This window comes from Saccopteryx bilineata, chromosome 7, assembly GCF_036850765.1.
Source record: "Saccopteryx bilineata isolate mSacBil1 chromosome 7, mSacBil1_pri_phased_curated, whole genome shotgun sequence".
Lineage (NCBI taxonomy): Eukaryota > Metazoa > Chordata > Mammalia > Chiroptera > Emballonuridae > Saccopteryx > Saccopteryx bilineata.
Window position 1 is genome coordinate 18,473,899 of NC_089496.1, and position 22,157 is coordinate 18,496,055.

Sequence of the window (22,157 nt, forward strand, 5' to 3'; positions counted from 1 at the left end):
CGGGAATCGAACCCGGGTCCTCCGCACGCTAGGCCGACGCTCTACCGCTGAGCCAACCGGCCAGGGCCCTCAGAAACAAGTATTTTTTAAGCTTCTAAGTTACAGGAATTTATAATAATTTGTTACTATATAATCATCTATAAAAATATCAAGACATTGTAGTATTCTGAAGTGCTTAGAAGAGGGTAAATAATTATTAAGTTACATCAATTTTGTTTCTGCATTAAAAGTAATCTGTAGACTTTTCTGCTCATTTGACAACTGATAATAACCAAAAGTCCCCGTTTCTTAAATTGGATAGTAAAAAATTGGTGCAATGATTTAAATCTGTTTCAAAAATTGTTTTCTTTTCCATTTTTTAGTGGAGTAAACAGACCTCCAAAAAGGGTGGAAGGAAAAGTGTAACAGAGCAGATTGCAGCCATGATAAAGACAAATTTAGGAGAAAATTTGGGAGAAATTAACCAGAAATCCAATAAATTGAAGAAAATTAGTAAAGACTATGTCTAGAAATTGTTTTTGTGAGAAGAAATTCAAGTAATATTTTACCGTTGTTTTACAGAAAAAGTTATCAAAGTCTTGACCAGTTATCCGCTGAAGTGAGCCTTTCTCAGACGTCCCTGGATCCGGGCCAGTCCCAGGAAGGAGATGGAAAACAGGACACATTAAATTCCGTCAGTGAAGGTAAGGAATAAAAAAGTCTCTTTGAAAATTACTTTTTCCTGCACAGTCTGTACTTTGGTTGCAGAGGATTGTTGAAGAAGACTAGTGATATTTCTTTAAAATATGCGAGGAATTAAGCTGCCATTATATTATGATTACAAATGGTCTGCTATTGTTTTTCTCTCGTGTTTGTGGCTAAGCTTGTTGAAAGATGTCTTTAATTTTTTACCTTTATTTCCCACTTCCTGGTACTTTTCCCACCCAGTCCAGCTTAGCTTTTGTATTTCTCGCACTTGCTGAAATGATTTTTATCAAGGTAATTGATTACTGCCATATTGGCAAAGTCAGTTCTTTCTCTTCATCCTATTAAACTTCTCAGCAGCTTTTGATTCAACGGACCACTTCATTTTTGAATCACTTTTCACACCTCGTTGGCTGGGTACTCTGAAGAACTTGGGGAATAAACATAAAGGAATGTTATTTGCTCCTCCTTCAGCTTTCAGCTGGGCTCGGTCACGCCCTCTTTCCGCTGGTGCATCTTCCTGGCCGACACCTTGGTCCAGTTCCACAACTCTTCAGGCCACTTTCAATGATCGCATTTCAGTTTCTACGATTCACCCTATTCATTTTTATTTATTTTTATATTTTTAAGTGCAATTATTTTATTAAAGGGATATGACAAAGATGAGAAGCCTATTGTTTTTTTTTTTTTTTTACAGAGACAGAGAGTGAGGCAGAGAGAGGGATAGACAGGAACGGAGAGAGATGAGAAGCATCAATCATTAGTTTTTCATTGCGCGTTGCAACACCTTAGTTGTTCATTGATTGCTTTCTCATGTGCCTTGACCGTAGGCCTTCAGCAGACCAAGTAACCCCTTGCTGGAGTCAGCGACCTTGGTTTCAAGCTGGTGGGCTTTTGCTCAAACCAGATGAGCCCGCGTTCAAGCTGGTGACCTTGGGGTCTCGAACCTGGGTCTTCTGCATCCCAGTCCGACGCTCTATCCACTGCGCCACTGCCTGGTCAGGCAAGAAGCCTATTCATTTTTAAACTTCAGTAGCTTAATTGGTTCAAAGTTCTTTTCTTTCCTATCCCTGGCATAGGCTATAACTGTGAACATATAGCCCTTTGGATTGGACAAGCGGTGCTGGTATGATATACTGCTCACATCTTTATTCTCTCCTTCTTCCCAGTTCTACAGAAACTGCTGTGTGTGCGAGCTAGAAAGACAGTTTCTCACCTTAGGGAAGCCTGCATCCCTTTGTGCTCAGTTTCTTCCGTCTTCTCCATTGCAATACACAGCACCGCCGCAGACGTTTCTCTAGATTCTCCTCTTCCTCTTCACATCTGCACGTCAGCTTATTGCAAGTCTTGGCAACTCCCCATACAACAAATGCTATCCACATTAACTAAGCAACTTCTTTTTAAACTTTTTAAAAGATTTTATTTCTTTATTTTAGAGAGGAGAGAGAGAGAGAGAGAAGGGGGAGGAGCAGGAAGCATCAACTCCCATATGTGCCCTGACCAGGCAAGCCCAGGGTTTTGAACCGGGGACCTCAGTGTTCCGTCATCATCTTCTCCATTACTGCAGCCCTAGTCTGAGCCTCCTGAACTGACTCTTGCCACAGATTGTTCCCTATCATTCTTGCTCCCTCATAGTTCATTCTCCATACAGTAATCATTGATCTTTGAAACATTGTATCTCCACTTGAAATTACCCAATGGCTCTCAATGACAATCAGAATAGAATTCAAACTACTTATCATGGCATTGTAATTGTTGATAGAAAAGGGTGAAAAGTTGTCATATTTTTCGAGAAACACTTATTAAGCCCCTCATATGTGACAGGTATCTAGTAACTACTAGCAGCTACCATGTTTTATAAAATCTAAGATGCTTTGAGTTTTAAGATACAGCATTATTTAACGTACCACCACAAAGGAAAAATGCCAACAATTAATGATAATGTTTCCACATCTTAGCATTTTAAAATTTATTTTAAAGATCTTTTAGACTTTTAAAAAACCGAAAACTTTTATTATAATTCATATAACATAAAACTCATCATTTTAAAGGGTACAGTTTAATGGTGTTTAGTATATCCTCGTGTGCTTCTTAACAATGGGGATTACATTCTGAGAAATGTGTCAGTAGGTGATTTCATTGTGCAAACATTACAGAGTGCACTTACACAAGCCTAGATGGTGCAACCTACTACTGCACACCTAGCAATATGGTATAGCCTGGTGCTCCTTGGTTACAAACCGGTATAGTACGTTACTGTAGAAAACAGCACAAGATTAAATACACTGTCAAGAGGTACAGTAAACACAAGATATATGAGACTGCTGCTGGTGTGACACGGCATGCTGTGTAACAGCAAATATTTTTAAAAGTAGAAAGAATACACTAGACTAATGATAAAATAGTATATTAAACACACAAGCCAGCAACATAGCTATTTATTATCAAGTATTATGTACTGCACATAATTGTACGTGCTGTTTTTATACGACTAGCAGTACACATGAGCAGTGCATTGTGCTAAGACATTATGACAGCTGTAATGTCACTAGGCAATAGGAATTTTTTCTTCAGCTCCATTATAATCATATGGGACCAGTATTGTCCATGGTGAACTATAACGTCCTTAGGCAGTGCATGGCCATCCTGACAGTCACCACTATCTAATTCTGGAACATTGCCATTACCCAGTAAGAAGCCCTGTACTTATTAGCAGTCAATTCCATTTCCTCCCCACCCCATCCCTTGGCAGCTACTGATCTACTTTTGTCTTTCTGGGTTTGTCTACTCTGGATATTTACATAATGGAATCCTATGCAATGTAGCCCTTTCTGTCTGGCTTTGACTGAGCGTAATGTTTCCACAGCTCAGCCATGTTGCAGTGTGTACCAGCACTTCAGTCCCTCTCTGCCCGGTAATGTTCCATTGTATGGGTAAATCACAGTTTGTTTCTTCATTCATCAGTTGGATGTTTGTATTATTTCCACTGTGGAAGTAATGCTTCTATGAATATTCATCACAAGTTTTTTTTTTCTCTTGGGTATGTAACTAGGAATGGAATTGGCTGGATCACATGTTTAACCATTTGAGAAATCAACAAGCTGTTTCTCAAACTGACTTACTTTGCAATCCCGCCAACAACATATAAAGGTTTTAGTTTCTCCACACCTTCACCAATCTTTTCTTATTATAACCATCCGAGTTGGTGTAAAGTGGAATTTCGTGGTTTTGATTTGCACTGCCCTAATGAGAAATAATGTTGAGCATCTTTTCATGTTCTTATTGTCTAATTATATCAGATAATTGTCTGTTGAAGTCCCTTGACCACTTAAAAATTGCATTGTTTGCCTTTTTATGGTTGAGTTGTAATAGTTCTCTATGTATATTCTGGATTGTAGACCCTTATCAGATCTGTGATTTGCAAATATTTCACCCCTTCTGAGGGATTTTCCTCCCCACTCTCTTGCTAGTGTTCTTTGACTAACAGTTTTTAATTTTGACATTCTTTCTTATCTGGTTTATCTCTGGCTCGCTATACTTCTGGTATCACGTCTAAGAAACCAACCCAAGGTCATCCAGATTTATACCTGTATTTCCTTTTAAGAGTGTCATAGTTTTATATCTTACTTTCAGGTCTTTGATCCATCTTCAGTGGTTATTTTTGGTCTGAGCTAAGTTAACAAGCTCGTTCTTTTGCATGTGTATATTCAGTCGACCCTGGACCATTTGTTGAAAAGATCATTCTTTCCCCCGTTGAATGGTTCTAGAACACTTGTTGGGTTTACAGCCATAATTCCTGGGTCTGTATGTCTCTTCCAGAAGTGCCACTGTGTCTCTCCTCCAGTGCCACACTGTCTCCACCACCATATCTTTGTGGCAATCAGGATGGTGGAGACATACAACTTTGTTTTTGTTTTGTTTTTTAATTATTTTGGCTGTTCAATTTCCTTTTCATTTTCATATGATTTTTTTTTTCAGAGACAGAGAATCAGAGAGAGGGATAGACAGGCAGGAATGGAGAGGTGAGAAGTATTAATCATCAGTTTTTTGTTGCGCGTTGCAACACCTTAGTTGTTCATTGATTGCTTTCTCATATGTGCCTTGACCGTGGGCCTTCAGCAGACCGAGTAACCCCTTGCTCGAGCCAGTGACCTTGGGTCCAAGCTGGTGAGCTTTGCTCAAACCAGATGAACCAGCGCTCAAGGTTTGAATGTGGGTCTTGAACGTGGGTCCTTCTGCATCCCAGTCCGACGCTCTATCCACTGCGCCACCGCCTGGTCAGGCCTCCATATGAATTTTAAAATCAACTTGTCATTTCTAAAAAAAAAAAAATGTAATTAAAATTCTGAAGGGACTTACATTGATCTGTACATCAATTTGGGAAATACTGCCATCTTAACAATATTGTCTTCCAATCCAGTGGGAGTATTTTCCATTTATTTCAACCTTGAATTTCTTTCAACCATGTTTCGTAGTTGTCAGTGTACAACTCTTATATTTCTTTGGTAAAATTATTCTAAGAATTTTATTTACAATTCATTTTTGTATTCTTAATTTTATTTTCTGATTGATTGCTTCTTTTAGACTTTAAAATTAATTTCAGTCTTCTATATGTATAAGAAAAATAAAACTGAATTCAGTTGTCAAAAACTTTTGCACATTCCGAGTACATCTTTTCTGAATCATTTTTGAATCAAAGTTCTCAGTGACTGTGTATTTCCTTACAACAACATATCTCTGTTCCAACAGTGAACCATTTTCTAAACAATCTCTACTGTTGAAGGATTTTTTTTAAGTTGCCAACAAATGTATGGCACATTCCTGTTTGCCTAACTTAAAATTTTATCTTCTTCCTCAGTTAAAGCAAATACTTTTGGAAGTTAAACAGGTGCTCGTCAAAGGTCATAGGAATTCCACAACAAACTGATGTTTGACACCTGAACGGAAGTCCTACATGATGCATGAACCAGGCACTCCAATCCTAGTAGCTTCAGAGTATTTTTCGGAGGAGTTTCTTCTGCCTTCAGTTATATAGTTGGCATGTGATAAGCAATCCTTCCAAGCTCCATCTATAACACTTGGAGGGTTTGGAGAGTTTTTCCCTTTCCTAGAATTTCTTTTCTTCAAAAGCATTTTTTTAAAAGAAAGTATGAATTGCAGTAATTCTTGTAATGAATATTTGCTTCAGTAATATGAAATGTACAGTCTACTGTCTGTTCTTATGCTTTTCTATGAACAAGCGACTATTTCATTTAAAGATTTTATTTATTGATTTTTTTTTTTTAGAGAAGAGAGAAAAGTGTGGGGAAGTGGGAAGCATTAACTCATAGTAGTTGCTTTTTTTTTTAAATTTCTTGATATTTTACAGAGACAGAGAGTGAGTCAGAGAGAGGGATAGACAGGGACAGAGAGAGATGAGAAGCATCAATCATTAGTTTTTTATTGCACGTTGCAACACCTTAGTTGTTCATTGATTGCTTTCTCATATGTACCTTGACCGCTGGCCTTCAGCAGACCGAGTAACCCCTTGCTGGAGCCAGCGACCTTGGGTTCAAGCTGGTGGGCTTTTGCTCAAACCAGATGAGTCCACGCTCAAGCTGGTGACCTCGGGGTCTCAAACCCGGGTCCTTGGTATCCCAGTCGGATGCTCTATCCACTGCGCCACCGCCTGGTCAGGCAGTAGTTGCTTCTTGTATGTGACTTGACCAAGCAAGCTTGGGGTTACAAACTGGCAACCTCACCATTACAGGTTGACGCTTTATCCATTGCACCACCACAGGCCAGGTGCAATTATTATTTAAGAGCAAGTTATACTATAATATTTCTGAAGGCATTTTAAGCAGCATATAAATAGATGTAACTCAAAGTGATACCAGTATGGATACCTGTGACCATGTTCATGCAAGCACATGCAAAACAAATATGTTCTAACTCCTTGGCCAGCTACAACTTCAACACTCATTGGTTCCAGTAGTTTGAAATTTTATTGCACAAAATGAGGACCATCCATTTCCTTGGTCATTGATCATAAAAAGGTAAAACAGTCCTTATATGATAGCTTAATATAACATTTGCTTCATCTATGGGTTTGATAGTGGCTAAGACATCTCTTTAGGTATTCCTTAAAATTAGGACACATACTCATTGCCTTTCTGTTTCCTTATTGACCCTTTCTTGCTTATCCCAAACTTCCTTATTTAAAAACAATTTTTTTCCCATTGCTTTGAGAGAGAAAGGAAAGAAGAGACAGAGTCATCAACTTATTGTTCCATTTAATCCATTTAGTTGTGCACTGTTTGGTTGCCTCTCTTATGTGCCCTGAGCAGGGATCGAACCCATGACCTCGGCGCACGAGGTCTATCCACTGAGCAACTTGCTGGGGCTTCTCTTCCTTATAGAGTTGGTAATCTCACTAATCACTTATTGGCTCTCAGAATCTACTGAGTCATTCTTGGCTCTTCCCACCTAATATTTTGCTTTTACCAAATCTTTCTAGTTTAACTTTCTAAGAAGATTTTTACAGGTATTCTATTTCTCATAATCTCATCTCCTGCTAACCTGGTTCCCCTATATCCATTTCATTTTCCTCAAAATCATGCTTCACAAAGCCCTCATGTATTTAAAATACAATTTAAACATGTAATCCCCTTATGTAAAGGCTCAGTGGATCCCTGTTATATGAGTATGACTAAGAATGTAGTCTCTGAATTCAGATTTGATTTCAAGATAGATTCCTTAATGTAACTCTAACATGTCCTGTGGCCTTTACCCATTCCTCTAGTCTAACAATTTTATCTGGTGTATCACAAGAATTTTTAAAACATTCAATACCTGACTACTTAATCAAGGGCACTGACCTCTTTTCCCTTAGATCAGGGGTCCCCAAACTTTTTACACAGGGGGCCAGTTCACTGTCCCTCAGACCGTTGGAGGGCCGGACTATAAAAAAAACTATGAACAAATCCCTATGCACACTGCACATATCTTATTTTAAAGTAAAAAAACAAAACGGAAACAAATACAGTATTTAAAATAAAGAACAAGTAAATTTAAATCAACAAACTGACCAGTATTTCAATGGGAACTATGCTCCTCTCACTGACCACCAATGAAAGAGGCGCCCCTTCCGGAAGTGCAGCGGGGGCTGGATAAATGGCCTCAGGGGGTCGCATGCAGCCCGCGGGCCGTAATTTGGGGACCCCTGCCTTAGATTGTCAAATAAAAAAATGACCACAAACACAACAATAGCCATCTGGTGTGAATGAATCAAAATTATACATATTTTTTTTCCATTAAATTGGCAAAAAATATTTTTTTTGGTGTGCTGCAGGATTTTAGTAATTAGTTTCTGTGCCATGAGATGAGAAAGGCTAAGAATTGCTGCTTACCTTATGTGGTGTGTAGCTCCCTGCCCCCCTGCTGCTGGTCTTCTCCCCGTGCCGTTGTCCTGCTGGTCCTCTGCTGGTTCTCTGCTGGTTCTCTGGGTCTGCCCCTGTGGTATGCGTGTCCACTAGGATTCGGTCATTGTCACTGTCCCCGTGGAGCTCCTCGTTGAGCCAAACCCATACCTTCTGATTTGGTTTGGATACTCTTCCTCTGAGCCTCCATAATACCCTTGACTTACTGTTCTTACTATGCTTACTGAATTGAATAACTTTGTTTGTGTCTGTTTCTATTACATGCCAAATTCCTGATGGGCAAGAAATGATTTTCAAACGTAACCTTTTTTATCACAATACCTGGCGCATAGAGGATACCCAGAGACTTCTAACTCAATAACATTTGTAGCAGTACCATCTGAAGAGCTGTAAAGTCCCAACTCCATGTCAATACATTTAAAACAAAACTGGTCTTTCTTACTATAAAACAAAGATCAGTTTTCTGCTCTCAGTGACAAATTTGTTTCTGCTAGGAGCTACCATCCTCTCATATGAGCCAGCCAGAAAATTGGTTAACCTTGTCACATTCTTTCCCGCATGTAGTTTTTAAACTATTAACTCAGACTTTAGCATACTTGTTATTTTTAACCCTCTGTTGTATTTCACATTTATGTATATATATTTTTATATATGTATGTGTGTTTAGCAGGCGTTGCCATGATAATATTCAAGAATATGCAATATTTTGTAAAGTATGACGTTTTTAATAATTTTAGGTCCTTATTGGTATCATTCTTCAAGGACAATTAAATATTTTTTTATCCTAATTTTCAGGTAAAGAAGATACTCCCTCATTACTTGGTCTCTGTGGGTCTCTAACATCAGTGGCAAGTTACAAATCTCTAACTAGCCTAAAATCTAATGACTATCTTGCAAGTCCTACAACAGAGATGACAAGCCCAGGCCTAACTCCATCCTGAAAAATTTTATGTAAAAGCCAAAATATTTTATGTTGCAAATGTTCTATTTCTGTAAGTTTGACTGCTGGGAAGCCTTTGGAATTTTATACTGTTCTGGCACATGACTGGGATTTTACTGCTTAAGAGAGTTCAATCCATTCCACGTAAACCAAGTGAAAAAAAATGATCCTGCCATTTTTCATTTTAAAATTCTTGTATTTCTCACAGAGGAAATTTAAAATGAGTAGGCCTAGAGAACTTTCAAAGGTCCTCTAAATTAATAGTCCTTTGCAAATTATACATATTTATTATTTATCATATATTTAAATGTATTGCCAGAGATTTGAGTTCAAGGTTTTATTTGAGACTTAAGCTAAGTATTTTTCTTAACTTTTATTCAATGATTAAATTTTCTAAAAATGACTTACTAATTTTATTATTTATTAATTTCTTCCCAGGTTCTAATGTTTAAAAACCTTGTTTTTAATGAGAATTCAGCTGCAGTTTTAGTTTTTCTTTAACAGTTATTATCATTTAGTGTCAATTTAACATTCCACTTAACATTTTATAAATTTTATAGGAATGTGCCTTCAGGCAGTTAGTAACTTTGTTAGGGTAATAGAGAAAGTATAGTCAGTATTTTAAACCATTTAGGTAAAATGAACAAATTTCTGTTTCCCCAAAATTTTCTTAAAAGGTTATCAGTTAAAAACTATAACCAACTATGCCTCAGAAATCTACCATTTAAAAAGTGTAGAACAGATGTTGAAAGAGTATTTGATTAGGAAAGATTTCAAGTTCAGTTCAACAGTAGAGCAGCTTCTCAGTCAGGACCAGCAGGGACCACCACACTCCGCCCTCTCTTGTGTCCTGGGGCGTACAGCTTCTATCATGAGTCATGCCGTAATCTCATTTTAAAGCTAATGTTTTAATCCTTGCACTTCTACAGCAAAAAGCTATGAGCTGTATTTTAAACATTTTTGCAATTTTTGGAACTATACATTTTGTCCCTAAAAATTCCACCATATTGGAAGAGAAAATGTGTTAGGTATATTTTCTACAGTAGTAATATGAGGAAAACATGATCAGTTGTGCCAAAGAAGTTATATACATTGTTTACATAAAGAGGCTACAGTACTTTTTTGGGACTTCTGTGTTATTTTTTTTTTACCAATAAAACATTACATTCAAACTTAGTAGCTTTGACTGATGTTTATCGGAAGTGTTCCTCCTGAAGCAACTCGTTTTCATTGAGAGGAGGCAAGAAATGCTGACCTTACACATTCTTGGTTACTAGAGACGTAGGAGTGTGGGTCTCTGCAATCTTAAGAGCTCTCATAATTTGGAATTTAAGATTAATAAATAGTAGCAAGGCTAGTCTTATATGTAAGACAGTTCAAACAATGTCATTGCAGGGACAAAGGAGGCCTGGAAGCCTTTAAAATAAGTTCTCTTAGATATACCAGCACCACTCAGAGCTTTCTTCTTTTAGCCTAAGGCTTTTAGTACCTGTGGAAATGCAAATATTCTTGAGAAATGGTACCTCTAATTTCTTAATTCTGTTTACCTTATTGTGAGGTATCCAAAGCAGTCTTTACTCAGCAGGGGAAGAGAAGGTATAAAATGAAGATAGTGGAAATCTTGGGAGGAGGGAGTGAGAAATGGTTAAGGAGGGAAACTCAAAATTTTTAGGCTGGCCTTAAGCACTACTGCTGTTTTCATTTCAGAATGTTCAAATGCTTATCATTCACTCCCACTCTCAACATCATCCTTCATTAATTAAAACAAATAATTGTTAAACTTTTTCCATACATTTTTATAATACAGAAAGTTAATTCAGGGTTCCAAAACTGATAAAAATTGTCAGATGTGTCTAATGTATATTGTAAGTTGTACATCTTAACATGCTGCTAAATGCAAATTTAAACATGACACCTCAGGATCATGACTTTTCCTCCTTTCTTGGAGCTCTTGGTATAAAATTCATCTGCTAATGTGAATTCAGGTTTCTACAGTTCATTTCATACAGGTGTAGAGATAGTTAATGTGTGCATGAGGAAACAACGTCTCAATCTTTAGTTTCTGGTGGTAGTGTTTGTTCACACACCCTCCCCAAATTAGAATGCTAAATAACATACTAATATTTCCATGTGTATTTTGTTGCCTTGATGTATTATACTTGTTGCATGTATATTAAACATTTTGTACCGTGCATTAGTGGTCTTGTTTTATCTTTGATGGAAAGTTACTTGATTCAAGTTGCACACTGAACTAACAAATATGGTGAATGTATATTACTTGAAACCTAAATACTAATTTGAAAATGGTTGTGGAGAAGTCCTTATTTCAACTCATACAAAGTGAAATATGTCTTATTTTTTTAAAAACATGACACACTTTAGAATATGGAACAGATATCGAAGTGCACAGTACGGCAGCAGCTCTGTGGTGTCGCTGACTGGATTACACCATGGCTGGCGTTTGCCTTCTCACCTGTCAAGTGGAAACATCACCATTTTCTCAGCACCTGTGTGATGGCACCAGGATGATGTCATCATTAAATAAAATCGTATGTATAAATAAGTTCATGACGTAATTGCCAAAAGCAAGTGACTAATGTTTGACAAACACCTTAAGTCAGTTTCCAAGTCATCTTTATTACATTTACATACGTTTTCAAGTGGTTAAAAACGTCTCACATTTACAGCTTAGGAAACTTCTTTGTTAATGTTCCTATACATGACTGCTTTGAAAATCAGGACTCTTAATTTTTAACTTAGTTCACTTTGCTTTTCCTCTAAGCAAAGCAGCTTCTATGTAGGTTCGGCATTTCTTTCTGATAGGAAGGGGTGGATAAAATTATATCAGTGTCAGTATAGTACCTTTTAAAAGGATATTTTAGTCCAAACTTTAGATTGTTTTTAAATAGGTCACCTTATTATAAGTCACATTTTCCATACTGTCATTTTCCTAAAACCCAACTCTAAACCACAAGTAAACCCAAATTTTCACTATATAAACTCGGCCTTACTACATGACAATTGTAGTGTTTTATGTTCTTTGTTGTGCTAATGATATCCTATTTTCTTTCATTAAAAATAAATACTGGTCTTAAAAAACGGCTCCAGCCTGACCAGGTGGTGGTGCAGTGGATAGAGCATCAGACTGGGATGTGGAAGACCCAGGTTCGAGACCCCGAGGTTACCAGTTTGAGCGCGGGCTCATCTGGCTTGAGCAAAAAGCTCGCCAGCTTGGATCCAAGGTCGCTGGCTCGAGCAAGGGGTTATTTGATCTGCTGAAGGCCCACAGTCAAGGCACATATGAGAAAGCAATCAATGAACAACTAAGGTGTCGCAATGCGCAATGAAAAACTAATGATTGATGCTTCTCATCTCTCCGTTTCTGTCTGTCTGTCCCTGTCTATCCCTCACTCTGACTCGCTCTCTGTCTCTGTAAAAAAAAATAAAATTAAAAAAAAAAAGGAAAAAAAAAAAAAAAACGGCCCCAAACCCAACTCTTGATTATTAGAGCAGCATCAAAAATGCTTCTGTTGTTGCCCTGGCCGCTTGGCTCAGTGGTAGAGTGTTGGCCTGGTGTGTAGAAGCCCTGGGTTTGAGTCCTGATCAGGGCACACAGAAGCGCCCATCTGCTTCTCCACCCCTCCCCCTCACCTTTCTCTCTTTTCCCCTCCCTCAGCCAAGGCTCCATTGGAGCAAAGTTGGCCCCGGGTGCTGAGGATGGCTCCATGGCCACTGCCACAGGCACTAGAATGGCTCTGGTTGCAGCAGAACATCGCCCCCTACTGGGCATGCCAGGTGGATCCTGGTCAGGCACATGCGGGAGTCTCTCTGCCTCCCCTCTTTCCACTTCAGAAAAATAAAAAACCAACCCCAAAAACTTCTGTTGTTCCCTGTTGACTTGTTTTTCCTGTAGTCCACAAGACCTCTGACTGTATTCCCAGTCTGATCTCCTACCACAGCCCCAGGTATACTCTTGGCTCACACCACTGGGACTGCGTCCTATTGCTTGCCTCCAGGTATGTTGAATTTGTATCGTGTGTGTGAACCCTAGAAGCGTTTCTTGCCCACCCACTCTGCCCCCAGGCTGAGTGGGGAATCCCTCAGCTTGCCCCTTACTCCTTGTGCATATCTCTACCAATCATAGTTCAGAAACCAACTTGAGGCTAGTGACAGTTCTGAAACATCTTATTTCCAATGTTTTTCATACTGCCTACCACATAAAAAGTCTCAGGAAGTGTGTCATTTAACAGAGTATATTTTGGAAAAAATAGTTCAAAAGTGATAGACTAAATTTTCCTATGTTCCCTGGAATTTGTGACTTGAAAAACGGAAGAATTTAAGTCATGTGATTAAATAAGCATAGAAATAATTTTCCTAGAAATAAAAGCAAAATTTATTTTAACTCTATAGCTACTCCTTTAAAAAGTCAAATGTGTACTGCCTGACCAGATGGTGGCACAGTGAATACAGTGTCAAATTGGTACACTGAGAACCCAGGTTCGAAACCTATGGTTGCAGGCTCACCAGCTTGAGTGTGGGATCATAGACATGACCATGGCTGTTGGCTTGAGCCCAAAGGTCACGGCTTGAGCAGGGCGTCTCGGGCTTGGCTACAGCCTCCCACCCCTGGTCAAGGTACATATGAGAAAGCAATCAATGAACAACTAAAGTGTTGCAACTCTAAGTTGATGTTTCTCATTTCTCTTCCTGTCTGTCTGTCCCTCTCTCTCACTAAAAAACAAAAGTCGAATGTAGATTATATGAAAAGTAGCAAACATAATACTTGAATGAAATTTCTTAAAACATTTACACATAAATGTGTTAAAAAATTAATCATTTATAAAATAAAACCTTACTTTCAGAAATAATTCCCAACACAATTTCTAGCCCAAATCTTTTGGTTGCTGCTTTTTTAAAAAGTATATATTAATGCCGATTTACTTCTTCAGTACAGAGAAAGCCGAAGTGCTCTTTCAGTCCTCTTTCCATCCAGACACACTGCATGCAGTATGTGTTAGAAAGCTAGGCAATTCGATTTGTTATTTTGGTCATAAATGAAAGGAATTTTCCATAATGGCAGTTAGTACTGGGGGTTGAAATATGTGATAGCTTTTTGAAGCATAGTTCTAAATCTCAGTATTTTTGCCTTTTTCTACCAATGAGTCATCAAAAAGAAGCACAGCAAAACCCAGGTATATTTAATACTGTTAAACAGCAGTGTTTAAGATAAAATTTGACACATACATTATACAAAAATATTTAGGTAAAAACCGATAATTTTAACTTAAGCAAAATATTTTAATGAAAATATAAGTTAAAATCATAAATACTTATATTTTACAGATATGTGTAGGTTGCAAATTTAAGGTAAATCAACAGGATAAAAACAAAAGATTACATACAAATCCTATATAATTTATTTCTGGTAAAACATACTGAGTTTTTTCTACTATAACACAAATACATTAAGTCCTCTATAAGTACTGGAGATTTATCACCTAAATTTTAGGGAAAAAAATGCTTCACATTTTCCTAAAATACCCATATATTGTACTTAAATAAAGTGCTTTTTATTATAGTATACATATCCTAAGAAAATCAAACAAATATAAAAAAAGAATATCATTTCTCGTGTCCTGCCATAATCTTTTTATTTCACCCCCAGTTATAAACTGAATTTCTTTGGCCTTAGCCTACAATGACTAAAAGCTAATTTCTTCAAGAAAACTGCTACATGTTTAGTCTCTCGGTTCTAGCATACTAATGTGAAATGTATATCATCAGGGAAAGTTTGGAAATATTTTGTGATCAATAATTATATTAATATCATATTTAATAGAGCAAGCCAACAGAGTGACCTAGCGAACTCCATAAACAGCTGTCCATGAATTATGACATGGCTGACACCAGGGGACCTTCCTGTGCCAACACACTGTTTTACTTGTCTATGCACCATGCTGTTTTCCAGTGCACACCCACAGCCGGCCACAGTGAACACTGAATACACTCAGTAAAACCTCCCCTCTTGCCGAAACAGCAGATAATACAGGGTCTTCAATATCAAACCCTCAGAGATTATTGCTTCCAGTGCGAAGGAATAATTTTTGCTTTCTTGATAAAAACACCCAATGGTTGTGATTCTAGAATATCTTTTTTAAGATCTCAAAAATTAGGATAAAATTTATTTTAAAATAAGGATTATGATTTATAGTCAGGTAGAAATTTCTATTCACTTAAATTATTGGCAAAAATGATACAAAATTACTGTAAGATAACATCAAGGTTCTTGTCTACCAGTCTTCATTTTATTCCTTGGCTATGGTTATTCAGGTTGAAACAGAATCGCTGTATTGTCTTTGAATGTTTTGTTTCTGGAAAAAAGCCTTTCCAAATTCATATGTACTGATCATTATAGCACAAGCAGGAGCAATTTTAATTAAACGGGGCATCAGGCCTGCAAAGAAAATAGAAAAAAATCAGAACAAATTTTACCTTATTTTTAAAAAATTTATTTGGTTTCATTCTGATAATGATCAAATTCAATGAAGTGATATATCAAATATTGTGCCATAAACTGGTATCAACAATACAAACATACTCTCAACCTCCTCACTTTAACTCCATGTTACTTTATATAGAAATCTTATCTTACTGATAGTAAATCTGTCATTTAACGTTTTTAAATTTAGAGAAAAGATATTTAGGAGGAAATCATAAATATGAAATATTTTGAGTAATTTCCTGCTGAAAAGTTAATTTAGGAAGGATAAGTTTAGAACCAAAAGTAATAACTTTATTCAATGATTTGGTAAAGCAAATACTTTTACCTGTAAATAATCCAGAAATCCCATTCTTAGAAACAATGTTCTTCATTATAGCCCAGGTTGACATATGCAAAGACACAGGAACTAAATGTTAAAAAAGAGGTGTCATTAATTTCTAATACAGATAATATATGCAACATATATGGCCTTTGAACGTATATCATTTCTTTTTTTCTTTTTTTTTTTTTTCCAGTTAATACAATTCTTCTGTTTACCCATTGCACTTGTTAACTTTAGGATAAATCAGCTCTCCTGCTCTCTAATCTGAAGATCAGGGCCTGTCTTTTCTCTGCAGCAGCCTTTTCTCAATAGGTCATGTTTCTTCTTTCCTTTAGGATCAGAGTTCTCTTTCCTTGGAGACTCTGTTACTCATTCTTCTCTTTGCACAAACTGGCTTTTCCCTCAGCATTCCACCATCTTGGCTGCTTCTCCTCCCCTCCATGTGGCCTTCTCTGCTCTCTAATGCTAATCTCAGGAACCTCGAGACTCTTTTTTTTTTTTTTTTAAATGAGAGGAGGGGAGACAGATTCCCACATGCGTCCTGACCGGGAGCCACACGGCAATCCCCATTTGGGGCTGATGGTCAAACCAATTGAGCCACTGTCTGCAGGAGTAAAAGAGAGAGAAAAAGGGGGAGAAAGAGGGGAGAGCAGCAGATGGTCACTTGTGTGCCTGACTGGGAATTGAACCTGGGACGTCCATATGCCAGGCCAACGCTCTGTTGACTGAACCAACTGGCCAGAGCCTAGAGATTAAATTTTAAGAAATTAAATATAAATAATGTACTCATAAATGAGGTAAAGGTCTTCTATTATAGGACCTAGCAATTGCTACAGCCTAATGTGCTTCTCCACTAGGTTATGAGCTCCTTGCAGACTTGGCTGTCTCCTCATCTGTCTGAAAACACCAGCACGGTGCCCGACACCAAGCAGGCACTCAATGGGTAGTCTACTAATGGATGAGGACGAGAGATATGGTCTCAGTTCACTGACGTAGAGATCATATTCCTGCATGAAACTGACCATCACATTTTCTTTTTTTGCTTGGAGATAAAGGATTGGTATAGCAGAGCTATGGAATTGAGGTGATTTACTTCTTCAATAATATACAATGAAAATGAGAAAAAAATATGGGCTTTTATCACATAAAAATGCAGTCTGCAACAGAAACATGTCTGCTAAATAGCAATGGTCCATCCGTGAAGCAGAGTAACACGTCACAGTGACTGACAGTGATGGAAAATTAAGATGCAAGGCTTATTTAATTAAGGTTTATACTTTTGGGTTTAAATAGAGAAACATTAATTAGTAAAACAGCAGTGATAGGTAAGAGTTAAGTTGAATTAAAGAAGATGGCTCCCTGCTACCAGTCTGAATGAGGATGTACAGTCACCTAAGGAACCTTTTCAAAACACAGAACCTATTAAATGAGTCCACTGGCATGGCGCTCAGTTTTCGGTGTAGTGGAAAATTTTCATGGCATCCTAAAAATGTTTTAAACTAATTAAACTTACGTTTTTGACATTCATCCACCCAAAGCTGGGTCTGCTTTTGTGTTTTTACCACATCAAACGGCAAAGTCGCAACAGCTGCAAACTATTAAAAGTAAAATTGATTAATTTAAATCTGCCTTTAAATTTTTCCTAAAATTAGTCTTTTAATTAGCACATTATTTAATAAGGATAATACTGGAAGTCATAACTAAACCAAAACATAAAACAGACACATGTCTTATGTATTGCTCCCAAAATGCAGGAGTAAGAAAACAGTTTGAAAAAAGTTCCCCTCCTCTCCTGAGGTCACACAACTACTAGTGGCAGAGACAGCATGCCAACGATTCTCATGAGACCTCTCTGACTTGAAAACTAGTGTTCCTAATCCCTGACTTTCCTGTGTGTTCCATTAATCCTTTACTGTTGAAGGTATAGTACATATTTTACAGTAGAAGATTTCAAGTATCTAACAAGCATTTAAAATTTTCTAACAAATGGATTGAACTTTTAGTTCTACATAACTTTTTATGGATTTCAACACATCAAATATAGTTACAGTAATTCAAAAATAACATGTATGAAAACATCTCAAAATGAACCAACCTAACAATTATTTTCATAATGACCTAATTAAGCAAGGAGTAATTAAATTCCCTAAGTATGTCTCATAAGGTCCTGGCTTGGTGGTAGCTCTCAAATGGTTAGAGTGTTATTCCACTGTGTCCAGGTTGTGGGTTTGATCCCCAGTCAGGGCACATACAAGAATCAACCAATAAGTGGAACAAATAATCAGTGTTTGTTTCTCTCTAAAATCAATGATAAAAAAGAATACTCTTAATAATTAATATAAAAGCCATGCACAGTGAAATCTGTTTTTTGTTGTTTTTTGCTTCTGGATTTACATTTGGTCAACATGCTCATAAAATGATCCTTAAAATCATTTATATATATTTTATTTTATCTGAACAGTGTTGATTTAAGATCTTAAAATGAAATCAGTTTCAAAGATTTCAGGTGAGAAATCAATTATTGTTTATCCACCTACACAATCTAGCGTGTAGTAGCAAAACCAGCAGCAATGTTCTGGAAGCCTCTGACATTTTCTAGAATGTGCCCTAGCTATTCTGTTTTCTGACCGGAAGCCTGGACATTGTCCGCTGACAGACTTTTTCTGTTGCAGAGACAAATTTTTATGTGAAAACAGTCAAAAGGCAGCGATATCTTCTAGATTAAAAGTTTTTAAAATAATTTTTAAATAAAAATTTTATGTGAAACAGATGTAGTAAAATCAAACTTTACTTCATATTACTGGAAAGCTGGAAATACACACTAAAGTTTTTTTTTTTTAGATATTAAGCATGTATTTGTAAGTTAAATATGAAATTGGTGCTGTAATATCAATTGATAGGAATTACTAAAAATAACATGACTAAGATATTAATTATAAATTAAATACAATTGTTACATTTAACCACCCTACAAATAAGAGGGATAATGAGGAGATTTTGCTGGCATTGTAACTATTTAAATTGCTGAAAGTAATTGCTTTTTCCTCAATTGCTTATAATCCACTAAGTTTAATTAGACAGATCTCAGATCTGGTAATATTCATAGCTCAGTTTTGAACTCAGTCACAGTGGTTTTCTTAGCCCAGGCTTTCTGATACAATTATTCCAGTATTCTCTTGAAGGTGTCATCACCTCACTATGCTTTTCACTTGTTTTCATTGGTTCCAATATGTCAGCCCCTCACTCAATTCATCACAAATTCATTTGGTATGTGTACATAAGAGCACTCTCTGTGGCCAACAGCATGGTGATATGAAGCTGCATAAAGTCTACTACATGACTTCATTATGTGGACGAGTGGGAGAAGGCAATCTCCGCTACCCAAAAATGGTCCTTTGTGATTCCTCCCTTTCATATGTCATTTTTGTTACAATTCTTTTAAGAAGTACTTAGCCAAAACGTTCCCAAAGAAACAGAAATTAGCAGAAGAGAATGAAATTATTTTTATTCTATGTAAATAAACATTTGAGATAACACTCCATTAAATACGACCTAACCAGACCTGGCATTTAATGAACAAATTACAAAATACCTTGTAATAACAAAGTAGTATTTAAACTATTTAATTATCATGACTGTAGTTATCTACCGAATCTCAAAGTTCAGAAAAATAATATATTTGTAATACAATAAAAACATACAAAGTGCATTTTAAAATATTTGAATGGCTAGTAATTTATTTCCTCAAAGTAGGATAGTAAATACTTAGAAAATTGTAGAGCAGTGCAGCTCAAAAGTGCTATCTCAAAAGGTATGAAATGCTATATAATATATTTTTCTGTTTTCATAAGACAATTACATTATTCTGGCATAGTAACAACAAAAGGATAAACTTACAGAACCAGACAGTGCCCCTGAAGTAAAGTTGATCATAAATGTCGGTTCATATAAGCCAGATTTCTCACACAACCACTTCTTTAAAACTTCATAGTTATACCAGTACATTGCTATAAAAGCAGAATGAAATGAATGCATATTTAGAAATGAAATGCAGACTTTCAAGAAAATATTTATGAGGTTATATATTAAAGGAAAAGAGACATTCTAACTTTGACATACCTTGCTTTCTGTTTAGACACATACTAGGTGAGTTCAAAATAAAAAAAAAAAGGAACCAAGTTCTCAGTAATCTTCTAGCAATCTTATAAATAAAAAGAAAAAACTATGCATCAATAAAGTAATTCTAAAACCTGACAAAAACTATGCATCAAGGAAGTAATCCCAATACCTGACAAAGACAGTAGGAGAAAGGAAAAGTATAGGCCAGTCTCATTCATGAACCGCGGTGTAACAGCCTACAAATATTGAATAAGAAGAAGCAACTGAAGTCGGAGGTATTTCATAAAATATACTCTATGACTAAATGGGTTATCTGAGAAATGCAAAGGTAGCGAATCTAACCAACCCTTGAGATGCCATACACGGTGTTGACAGCACCACGGGATTAATTTCATTTAAAGAAAACAAAAAACCTTCTTGGTGAACGAGTTAAAAGAAAAATTCTTCAATTTGATAAAGGGTATGCATCAAGAACCTACGCCAAAAATAATTATTGACAAATAACAGTACTACTGCCTTTAGAACAAGGAAAGCGATAGGGATGCAACACTATCATTGCTACTACTCAAAATTTTACTAGGCAGCCCAGTAAGATAGAAAAATAGAAAAGCCATGATTAAAAGTGAGGAAACAAAGTAGTTATAATGTACATATTATTGTCTATATAAAAAAGGCCAGAAGATATCCAAATTAGAATTTAGAAGTTTTAAAAGTACCTGAGATAAGCTAGTGGAGAAAAATCCTAAATTTAGAAAACACTTAAAAAAAAATAGCTACCAGAAGTTAGGGATGAGTGGGTGGGTGTATGTACAAATAAATCCTTTTTTAAAAGTGATATATAACCTTTATGAAGAAAAAGTTAAATCTCTACTAAACACTTTAAAGAAGAATTATATAATAATGATATTCCTAGGGTAAAAAATAAGGCAACATCAAGTTTTTTATAATGCAGGAGTAATTTAGACAATACTGTATCAGCACAGGGTTAGACAAAATGGCCCATGATGAAACAGATCCCAGCAGACATGAAAACTTGGGATGTCAGAGGTGACAGTGCCAGTCCCTACAGAAAGCAGGGCTATCAGTACATGACACGGGGTAACTATCACCTGCGGGGGGAATGCAATCAAATACTTACTTCCCTCCATAATCCAAAGAAATTACGGATAAATGAATGGCCGATGAAACTGCCTAAACTCAGTAACAAGCAGAAAAGTGTAAGTGAAAGCAAAATAATCATTTAAAATTACTAGCTAAACACAGATTAAGAACTGCGGCAACAGAAGTGCTAGAGAGGGTATGAAGTGGGCGGGGAGGTGTGTAGATGTGCACAACCACTTTAGAAAAGTTTGATATTACCTAATAAAACTTTAAATGTCTATATGGATGTGAACCAGCAAATCTAATACTGGAGAAATTCTTGTATCTGTATACTAAGAGACTTAAAAATGTTCACTTGTGGCCCTGGCGTGCAGAGGTCCGGGGTTCGATTCCTGGCCAGGGCACACAGGAGAAGCACCCATCTGCTTCTCCACCCCACCCCCCCCTTCCTCTCTGTCTCTCTCTTCCCCTCCCGCAGCCAAGGCTCCATTGGAGCAAAGATGGCCCGGGCGCTAGAGTGGCTCTGGTCGCAACAGAGCAACGCCCCAGAGGGGCAGAGCATCGCCCCCTGGTGGGCAGAGCGTCGCCCCTGGTGGGCATGCCGGGTGGATCCCGGTCTGGTGCATGCAGGAGTCTGACTGTCTCTCCCCGTTTCCAGCTTCAGAAAAATACAAAAAAAAAAAAAAAAAAAAAAAAAAAAAAAAAAAAAAAAAAATGTTTACTCACACATAAATGCAAGTCAAAATTTAAAAAAAGTTCAACATAAAAATAATAAACCTTAAAAAAATAATAAACCTTAAGAAAATGATCAGTGAAATAAGCATTTTTAAAGCTCAAAAATAGGCAAAACTAAATAATATAGTTTAGCAATAATATACATGTAGTAAAACTATTTTTAAAAATCAAATCAGTAATGAAGAAAGATTCAATATAGGAGCTACCAGTGGGGATGTGACAGTGGAGGATAATATATGTGGTTCATGATTTTAAAAATTCCAGTGTTCTAGTTCATATACTGAAGTGGTAAGTTCACAGGTATTCATTTTATTAGTATACTTTATAATTTATATC

General features: G+C 36.7%; 2 protein-coding genes across 7 annotated transcripts in view; one reads left to right on the forward strand and one right to left on the reverse strand.

Moving 5' to 3' along the window:
• The window catches only part of RUNDC3B (RUN domain containing 3B), a 165,671-nt gene extending 154,814 nt beyond the window's left edge, over window positions 1-10,857 (forward strand). For all 5 annotated transcript variants that reach the window (XM_066240198.1, XM_066240199.1, XM_066240196.1 and 2 more), the window contains 2 exons: window positions 562-683; window positions 8,898-10,857. In XM_066240198.1, coding sequence (XP_066096295.1) covers window positions 562-683; window positions 8,898-9,043 — 268 coding nt within the window. In that variant the 3' untranslated portion in view covers window positions 9,044-10,857. The remainder of the gene's footprint in view (window positions 1-561; window positions 684-8,897) is intronic.
• Window positions 10,858-11,659: 802 nt separating this feature from the next.
• Window positions 11,660-22,157, reverse strand: part of SLC25A40 (solute carrier family 25 member 40) — a 37,880-nt gene continuing 27,382 nt past the window's right edge. For both annotated transcript variants that reach the window (XM_066240202.1, XM_066240201.1), the window contains 4 exons: window positions 19,764-19,873; window positions 17,380-17,461; window positions 15,870-15,950; window positions 11,660-15,496 (listed from right to left, as the gene is read on the reverse strand). In XM_066240202.1, coding sequence (XP_066096299.1) covers window positions 15,369-15,496; window positions 15,870-15,950; window positions 17,380-17,461; window positions 19,764-19,873 — 401 coding nt within the window. In that variant the 3' untranslated portion in view covers window positions 11,660-15,368. The remainder of the gene's footprint in view (window positions 15,497-15,869; window positions 15,951-17,379; window positions 17,462-19,763; window positions 19,874-22,157) is intronic.